The sequence below is a fragment of the Marmota marmota genome, unplaced genomic scaffold (assembly GCF_001458135.2).
Source record: "Marmota marmota marmota unplaced genomic scaffold, marMar, whole genome shotgun sequence".
NCBI classification, from domain to species: Eukaryota; Metazoa; Chordata; class Mammalia; order Rodentia; family Sciuridae; genus Marmota; species Marmota marmota.
In genome coordinates, this window is record NW_025999977.1 from 41332113 (window position 1) to 41341637 (window position 9525).

Consider the following 9525-nt stretch of genomic DNA (forward strand, 5'->3'; position numbering starts at 1 on the left):
CGCCTATGATCCCAGCAGCTCAGGAAGCTGAGACAGGAGGATGGTGGGTTCAAAGCCAGTCTCAGCAACGGTGAGATACTAAGCAACTCAGTGAGACCCTGTCTCCAAACAAAATACAAAATAGGGCTTAGTGGTTGAGTGCCCCTGAGAGTTCAATCCCTAGCCCTCCCCCTCCCCCAAAAAACATGTACACAAATGATCATAGCAGCATTATTTCTAATAGTCCAAAAGTAAGTTTGGCACAGTGGTGCATACCTGTAATCCCAGTGACTTGGGAGGCTGATGCAGGAGACCTAGCAAGTTTGAGGCCAGCCTGGGCAACTTAGTGAGACCATGTCTTAAGTAAATAAATAGGGTCGGGAGTGTCGTTCGGTGATAGAGCGTGCCTGCATTCAGTCCCCAGGACAACAAAAATAAATACGCAAAGCAGAAATAACCCAAATACACATCAACTGATGAATGGACAAACAAAATACGGCATGCCCATAGAATGCTATATTACTCGTTGGTAAAAAAGGAACAAAGTACCGATACATGGTAGGACATGGACAAAACTTGAAGAAAACACTTTGCCAAGTGAAAGACACCAGTCAAAGACCACATATCATACAGTTCCACATCTGGAATAGGCATATCCATAGAGACAGAAGGTGGATTAGTAGTTTACTAGGACTGGGAAGGCTACATAGAATGAGTGACTGCTAATGGGTCTGGGGTTTCTTTTTGGAGTGATGAAAATGTTCTATAATTAGATAGTGGTGAGAATTGTACAATTCTGAATATACAAAAATCCACTCAATTGCATTTTTATTTATTTATTTGATATTGGTAATTGAACCCAGGGGTGCTCTAACACTGAGTTAAATCCCCAGCCCTTTAAAAGATCTGTGGGTTTTCATTAGTTCTGATAAATGTACAATTGTCAGTTCTTAAATATCACCTTTTTTTCCATTTTCTAATTCTTGGTCTCCAGTCAACATATTGGATGTTCTCATGCTTTCTTTCGTTTTTGTTAAGCCTCTCAAAATATGTTTTATATTTCTCGTACTCGGGATAAATTATTTGGCTCTATATTCTAGGTTATTAATCCTTTTTTAATATTGCCCAAATTGCTGTTTTATTCATTCATAGTATCTGATTTTAAAAATTTATATCATAACATTTCTTAAAGTCTCACTTTTTAAAAGTCTCTCCCTGACTGTATTATCTTTGTCTTTGTAATTATATTCTCTGTTTCTTTAAACATTTTATGCATAGCTGTTCTGTATTCTACATATTCAATAACTTTAGTACTTCTAGATCTAAATCATTATTTCTGATTTCTAATGACTTTGGTTGTAGTGATATAACTTCTGATTTGTTGTGTATTTTTGTGATATAGTGCTGGGTGGATGGATGGATTGATTGATTGATTTTATACTGGTGATTAAACATAGGGTATTTTACAACTGAGCTACAACCCCAACCCTTTTTATTTTTTATTTTGAGACATATCTCACTAATTTGCTGAGGGCCTTGCTAAGGTGCTGAGGCTAGCTTTGAACTTGTCATCCTCCTAAGATTATAGGCATGTGCCACCAAGCCCAGTTTTTGGATTTTAATTTATAGGAATCCTGTCGGCTTAATTCAAGGGAAATCCTCTCCTCTTTTGCAGATTGACTTTTCTTGTGCTTCAGTCAGAAATTCGAGTTCAAAGCCAGCCTCAGCAAAAGCAGGGTCTCACTAAGCAACTCAGTGAGACTCTCTAAATAAAATACAAAATAGGGCTGGGGATGTCGCTCAGTGGTTGAGTGTCCCTGAGTAGGTGCCACATCAAAGATAGTGTGACTTTGTTCATGTTATTCTAAATTTAGAATTTTTGGTTCCCAGAGTCTCATGTACTTTAAAAATTTGTTAGATACTGTTAATATTTTGTTCTGTAATACAATGTTATAAATTTTAGCTCCACCAGTAGTATTTGAAAATGTTTTTGTTTATTTTTCCCTGCATATTCCCATCACTATATTGCAGTATTTGCCATTTTAATATATTTGAAAATTTTTTATTTATTTGTTTAACTTGCATTTCTTTAAATATTAAAATTTTAGCATCTGCTTTTGGTGAGGGAAGTATGTGAATTAATTGCCTGTCAATTTCCTTTACCCATTTTTCTCTTGGTGGTATTTGTTTTTATTCCTCATTGATTTGTAAGGGCACATTTTATACTAAGAATAGTAAATTTTTATCATGATTTGTAGATGTTTTTTCCAACTTTTTAAAAAAAATTTTAGTTTTAGATGGACACAATACCTTTATTTTGTTTATTTACTTTTTTTATGTGGTGCTGAGATTTGAACCCATTGCTTCACACATGCTAGGCAAGCACTCAACCCATGAGCTATAGCTCCAGCTCAACAAACTTAGTCTTTTATTTACATATATTTTTCATTTACATTTTAACCTTTTGTATACTGTCCATTTTTTGAAAGACTGTAAGCTTTTGGTTGTAAACAGATATTTTACATCTGCTAAGCTTTCAATCACATTTTTAGCTATGCAAATTCAATCAGTGAAGAATAATTCTCATGAGAAGAGGGAAAAGGTATCAGTACTGGGAATTGAACCCAGGACATGGTTCAGGCTAGGCAAAGCCCCATTCTGGGTTTCTATTTTTTAAAGACATTCTTTATATGTGTCATTTATTATTTTTTAATTTTTAGCAATTTTTTTGTTCTTTATAGTTACACATGACAGTAGAGTATAATTAAACATTATTACTCAGCCATAAAAAAGAATGACTTTATGACTTTTACCAGTAAATGGATGAATCTGGAGACTATTATGCTAAGTGAAATAGGCCAGTCCCAAAAAACCAAAGGTGGAATGTTCTCTCTGTTATGTGGATGCTAACACACAAAAAGGGAGGGGCAGAATAGAAATTCAGTAGATTAAAGGGGAATGAAGGGAAGGGAGGGGAGACAGAAATAGGAAAGACAGTGTAATGATTCTGACATAACTTTCCTATGTACATATATGAATACACCACAATGAATCTCCACAGCATGTACAACCACAAGACTGGGATCCTAACTAGAATATGATGTATTCCATGTTTGTATTAATTTGTCAAAATAGACTCTACTCTCATTTATCATATCATAAATTTCCTCAGCTTTGCTGGGCACAGGTACATCCCTGTAATCCCAGCAGCTTGGGATGTTCAAGCAAGAGAAATTCGAGTTCAACGCCAGCCTCAGCAAAAGCAGAGTCTCACTAAGCAACTCAGTGAGACTCTATCTCTAAATAAAATACAAAATAGGGCTGGGGATGTCGCTCAGTGGTTGAGTGTCCCTGAGTTCAATCCCGAATACCAAAAAACAAACAAACACACAAAACAAAAAACTTCCTCAGCTTTTTAGGGAGAGGAGGAGATAATTTTCTTTTAATATGGTGAAAAATCTACTTTTATAGACTTTATTCTCTTTTTGCAGAAAAGATAAATTATATTCATTTATCTTCCAAGAGCCTTAAGTTTTACTTTCTTCATTGTGTACTATTTAACTGTGGTTTTTTACACTGTCCAGCAAACTATATTTTAGGTATAAACACAACTTTAAGGGAATTTCAAATGATTTTTTTTCCTTTTTTTTTTTTTTTTAGGGCAAATGAAAAGAACTAAATGTGCTGATATTGATGTTGAGACACCAGACTCCATTCTAGTTAACACAAATCTTCGAGCACTGATCAACAAACACACTTTTTCAGTCCTTCCTGGAGATTGCCAACAGCGACTGCTTTTACTACTTCCAGAGGTGGATCGACAGGTGCGTCATTTCAAGCATATAAGCAACTTTATTACCCTTATGGGGTTTCTTTCATCACCTTTTGAGCTTAACATTTTTAAATTGTCCTTTTATGTATACATGTAAAGAAGTGGTATTAAGTGGTAGAGCATTTGCCTAACATGTATGAAATCCTAGGTCCAATCCCCATTACTGCAGAAATATTTTTTAAAAAGTAGTGTCTGTCTCTCTCTCTCTCTCTCTCTCTTACACACACACACACACACACACACACGTACGTCAAATTATAAAATAAATTTGAGTAACTTTCCTTTTAAATTGTTGGCATCCATAGAATCCAGTTTGGGAGGAAGACTTGTCTTGGTTTAGTATTAGCAGGATGTAAGTCAGTGCCTCAGTGAAGTGGGAACTGTCACAGATATATATATGTATGTGTGTGTATTTAGGGATATATATACACAAATACAGTATATATACACACATACATATTTGTGTATTGGCAGTTGAACCCAGGAAAACTCGTCACTGAACTACATCCTCAGCCCTTTCTATTTTTTATTTTGAGACAGGATCTCACCAAGTTATCCAGGCTGACCTTGAACTTTGATTCTCCTGTGTCCCTGGGATTACAGGCATGCATCATGTTCCTAGCAAAAATATTTTTATTTATATGTCTTAATAGGAGGGCTTTATAACACTTATGATGGGGATCAGAACTTTATTACTAGAATGTCAAATTATAGAATAAATTTGAGTAGCTTTCCTATTAAGTTGTTGGCATCCATAGAATTAAGTTCAGGATGAAGACTTGTCTTGGTCCAGTATCAGCAGGATGTAGGTCAGTGCCTCAGTGAAGTGGGAACTGCCAACAATAAGCCAAAATAATGGATTCAGATAAATTACATACATCTAAAAGGACATAGCACATGGAATAATAGTGGTGGAATTAGGAATATTCATTATTTTTATTGTTTTATTAAATTCTTTTAAAAGAAACATTTATTGCTTTTATAATAAAGAATTAAAACTCCAGTATAAGTTGTACTTTGAAAAAAAGTACCAAAAGAAAAAGGTTTAATTGGAAAGGCAAGGACCAAAGAGATTTAGCATAATCCAGGTATAAGATGAAGGTGAGACTTCAGCTTTTATCAAGGAAAAAGTGAGGACTAGTAATTCACTCTTATTCTGATCTTTGTTTCCCTCTTTGTGAAAAAAACAAACAACAACCTTTTTTTTTTTGTTATTTTAGAGACAGGGTCTCACTAAGTTGCTGAGGCTGACCTTGAACTTGTGCTCCTACTGCTTCAGCCTTCCAAATTGCTAGGACTATAGTGTACACCACCCTGCCAGGCACCATTTTGATTTTCTAATTTTTTTCACTTATGAGATTTCAGCTATGTTCTAAATGATAATGGTTTTCTTCCTCCTTCCTTAAATCATTATGAAAACAAGAAGAGAGGAAGGTGTTATTCTTTACTTTACAGTAAAGGACTAGTTGGATATATTCCCTAGTTTTTAGAAAGATTAACAGCATAAGTAAGCCACGCAAATCATTATAGCTAATATAAAGTCAAAACTAAAACTTGCTAATTCTGGACTTGTTTTCTGGATGACGTTGATACCAATTTTTTAATGCTGAGAATCAGCATGTGTCAGAACAGTCAAAGTTTATTGTCTAGAGAATCCAGATAAATCAGGTATTCTTCCAGCAGTAGTGACAGGACATGTTCACTACTATGCAACTTATTTTTATCACCATGGACAATACCATTGAGGTCTCTTCAAGCCATTTGACCTAGTTTTACCTTCTTTATAAATGGCTGCATATTATTTCATCTTATGAATATTCTCCAGTTAATTTACCAATTTCCAAGTGACATACACCATATACTTCCAAGTTATTACTTTCTCTCCCTTAACTCTTCTTGAAGAATTGATTTGGGCCAGGCGCCTATAATCCCAGAAGCATGGAAAGCTGAGATAGTAGGATCCAGAGTTCAAAGCCAGCCTTAGCAGCTGCAAGATGCTAAGCAACTCAGTGAGACCCTGTCTCTAAATAAAATACAAAATAGGTGGGAATGTGGCTCAGTGGTTGAGTTCCCCTGGGTTCAATCTCTGGTACCAAGGGAAAAAAAAAGAAAAGAAAAGAAAGAAAGAAAAAAAAAAAAAGAAATTATTTGGGGGGAAGGGTACTAGGATTTAAACCCAGGTGAGCTCTACTACTGAACTATGTTCCCCAGCCCTTCTTTTTGTTGTTGGTGTATATGAACTGAATACTTTTATTTTATTTATTTATTTTTATGTGATGTGGCTGAGGATCGAACCCAGTGCCTCACACATGCTAGGCAAGCACTCTGTCACTGAGCTACAACCCCAGACCCCCATCCCTTCTTTTGTTTTATTTCATTTCATTTTTATAATCTATTTTTTTGTGGTGCTGGGGATTTAACTGGGGTGCTTTCCCTCTGCGCTAAATCTCCCCAGCCCTTTTTATTTTGTATTTTGGCACAGGACCTCACTTTGTTGCTGAGGTTTGCCTCAGACTTGAAATCCTCCAGCTTTAGCTTCCTAGTTGCTGGGATCATAGATGTGTGCCTCCACAACTGGCTTCCTTTAATTTTTTTATTTTGAGACAGAGTCTCATTGTATTGCCCTGATTGGCCTTAAACTTTAAATCAGCATACCTCAGCCTCTCAAGTCACTGGGATTACAGGTGTGCACTACTGTGCCCCACTCATCAGTGTTTTTAAAGAACATCATTGAGAGTTTTTCCTTTTTTGTTTTTGTTTTTGTTTTAAACTCAGGGTTATTAAACTTAGAATAATAGTATAGGACCTTAACTGATGGTCTATTTTTGGAACTCAGTTCTATCTGACACATGGCCCTCAGATGGAGATTGCCACATATAATTTTAGTAAAAGGAACCTTAGAGGTTTCTAGTTAAATTTCCCACATAGGGTAATCTTAATTGGAAGGCTATTTGGCCAGTCTTTTTATAGTTATTGTTATGGTGGGAGTACACTGTAATCTGAGCAGTGTTATCCTCATGTGTGGAGTATGCAGTTATAATTAAGTAAAATTACAACTTTACTCTAAAATGAAATTTGAAGTGTTTATACAGAATTCTGATTATTAAGATTACAAATTGGAAACTATAGTATATGGAATCTTCAGTAAAGAACAGTAGAAAACTATTATTTACATCAGAGGGTTGGGTTATATTTTCTGATATAATTCAGTGTTTACCATATGGAAGATATAAGCTTTCTTCTGAAAGCAGATTTGGGGTTAAAATAACAACTTAAAAATTTAGAGAGTTAACCTATGGAGTAGGTTAACTGACAGTGGAGTAATTTGCTCATCACTGGAGTATTCAAATGGAGATTGGATAATGTATTATAGGAAAAAGTCTATAACCCTACCAAATTTTCAGCGGTCTCATTGGCCTACAGCCACTCCTGTTAATTATTGTCACTTTTGTATTAGGGAGAGTTGAGTAGTTAGTTGCACCAGAAACTATATCCTATAAAGTCTAATGCATTTGCAGGTTAGCCCTTTATAACAAGTTTTCAATTTCTGCTATAGAGCCAAGGGAAAATACATTGGCCCAGACAGGTTTGAAAAGTAAAGTGAGTTATGAAGTGATCCTCAATTCTTAAGGTTGCCAGATCACTTTCTAAATTTTCTTCAGAATTTTAAACCATCTAGTTGTTTTTCTTGTTGTTGTTGTTTGCTTGTTTTTTCCTATTATCTGAATTTAGGGTCCAACTTTCTTTTCTTCTGGATGCACTACCTATCTGTATATTTTTACGATCCTTTTTCTCACTATTTGAAATAACATTAATGTTTTGCATTCCATTAATATGTATGTAGCTTATACTTAAAGTACTCTATCCTCTTCCATTTTTTTCTTTGTTTATTCTAATACCAGTAGTAATAGAGCTTGGGGTTTTGGGGGGGGCATGGGAGGTACTGGGGATTGAACTCGGGGGCACTTGACCATTGAACCACATCCCCAGCCCTATTTTGCATTTTATTTAGAGATAGGGTCTGACTGAGTTAGTTGCTTAGCGCCTCGCTTTTGCTGAGGCTGGGTTTACATAATTCTCCTGCCTCCGCCTCCCACGCCGCTGGGATTATAGGCATGCACCACAGCACCTGGCAGTAATAAGAGTTTTGATGCAGTGACTTTATGTAGTGTGTTTAATAATCATAAAGCAATTTCCCTCTCCCAGTTTTTCTTACTGTCTTTTTTCCTATATGAGCATTAAGATAATTTCATTCAATTCATTAGAAATCTATGTAGGGATTCTGACAAAATTATAAAAATTAACTTTAGGGAGAATGACAATTTTATTTTTTTATCCAGGTTTTTTAGGTCTGTGCTTTGTATAATTTAGATGTTATGGGTTTTAACCAAGGTAGGAAATTCAATATTTCTAATATTCAGAAAATTTTTTATTTTTTAAATTTTTTGCAGTACAGAGGATTGAACCTAGAATTTTATGCATGCCAGGCAAGTGTTCTACTACTAAGCTACATCCCCTGTCCAAAAAAAATTTTTTTTAGACCTTTTGGGAAAGCATCACAAATCAATTCAGTAGACAGTGAGTTTGGAGAAAATATTTTTAACATGTGATTATAGTCATTACCATATATAATATGCAAAGGGTTCTTACAAACTGATGATAAAGATGAGCAACCTACTGGAAAAATGAGAAAGTGATAGGAATTGACCCTTCACAAGATTACAAATTTAAATATTGAATACACATTTAATAAGGTGCACAATCACAACAGCAGTCAACAGAATTTTTTTACCATTTCAGAAATTCAATAGCGTGAAAAAATTGTTGCCGAGGAAAGGAGTATTTCATATACTGCTGGTAGAAATGTCTGTTGTTTGAGTCTTTTTGAAAGGTAATCTCACATATCTAGTTATACACACGCTAATGTTCTTTTTTTATTTTTTAGTTGTAGATGAACACAATAACTTTATTTATTTTTATGTGGTACTGAGGATTGAACCCAATGCCTTCCACGTGCTAGGCAAATGCTCTACCACTGAGCTATAACCTCAGCCCGATACATTGTGTGTGGGTTTTTTTTGGGTGGGGGGGGTGGGGGGATTGAACCCAGGGCCTTATACATGCTAGGCAAGCACTCTACCAACTGAGCTATATCCCCAGCCCCACGCTAATATTCTTTATTCTAGGAACGTACAGAAATAAAAGCACTAGTATACATCTCTATAAGAATACTAGTTGCAGCTTTCTTGATTATGGGGAAATGTTAGGGGAAAAAAGTATATGTCATTTGGAAACTGGTAAATTGAGTTATATTCATATAACAAAAATAATATGTAGCCATTTTAAAGAAGGTAAAAACTAGGCCAAATGAGCTGGGTGTGGTGCCTCATGCCTATAATCTATCTCAGTGGCTTGCGAGGCTGAGGCAGGAAGATTGCGAGTTCAAATCCAGCCTCAGCAATTTAGCAATGCTATAAGCAATTCAGTGAGACCCTGTCTCTAAATAAAATATTTAAAAAGGCTGCAAATGTGGCTCAGTGGCTGAGTGCTGCTGAGTTCAATCCCCCATACCTTCCCCCTCAAAAAATCTAGGCCAGATGACTTGAAGAGACTTCAATGGTTTAATCTGTGAGAAACATAAACTGTGTACATATCTTGGAACCACTTCTGTAAAACAAATAATAAACCCTTTTCAGTTTTTTTTTTTTTTTTTT

The 9525-nt window shown here is 35.5% G+C and overlaps 1 protein-coding gene across 9 annotated transcripts in view; it reads left to right on the plus strand.

The window, feature by feature from the left end:
- Asxl2 (ASXL transcriptional regulator 2) overlaps positions 1-9525 on the plus strand; it is a 135457-nt gene that overhangs the window by 107598 nt on the left and 18334 nt on the right. For all 9 annotated transcript variants that reach the window (XM_048804696.1, XM_048804694.1, XM_048804693.1 and 6 more), the window contains one exon: positions 3640-3803. In XM_048804696.1, coding sequence (XP_048660653.1) covers positions 3640-3803 — 164 coding nt within the window. The remainder of the gene's footprint in view (positions 1-3639; positions 3804-9525) is intronic.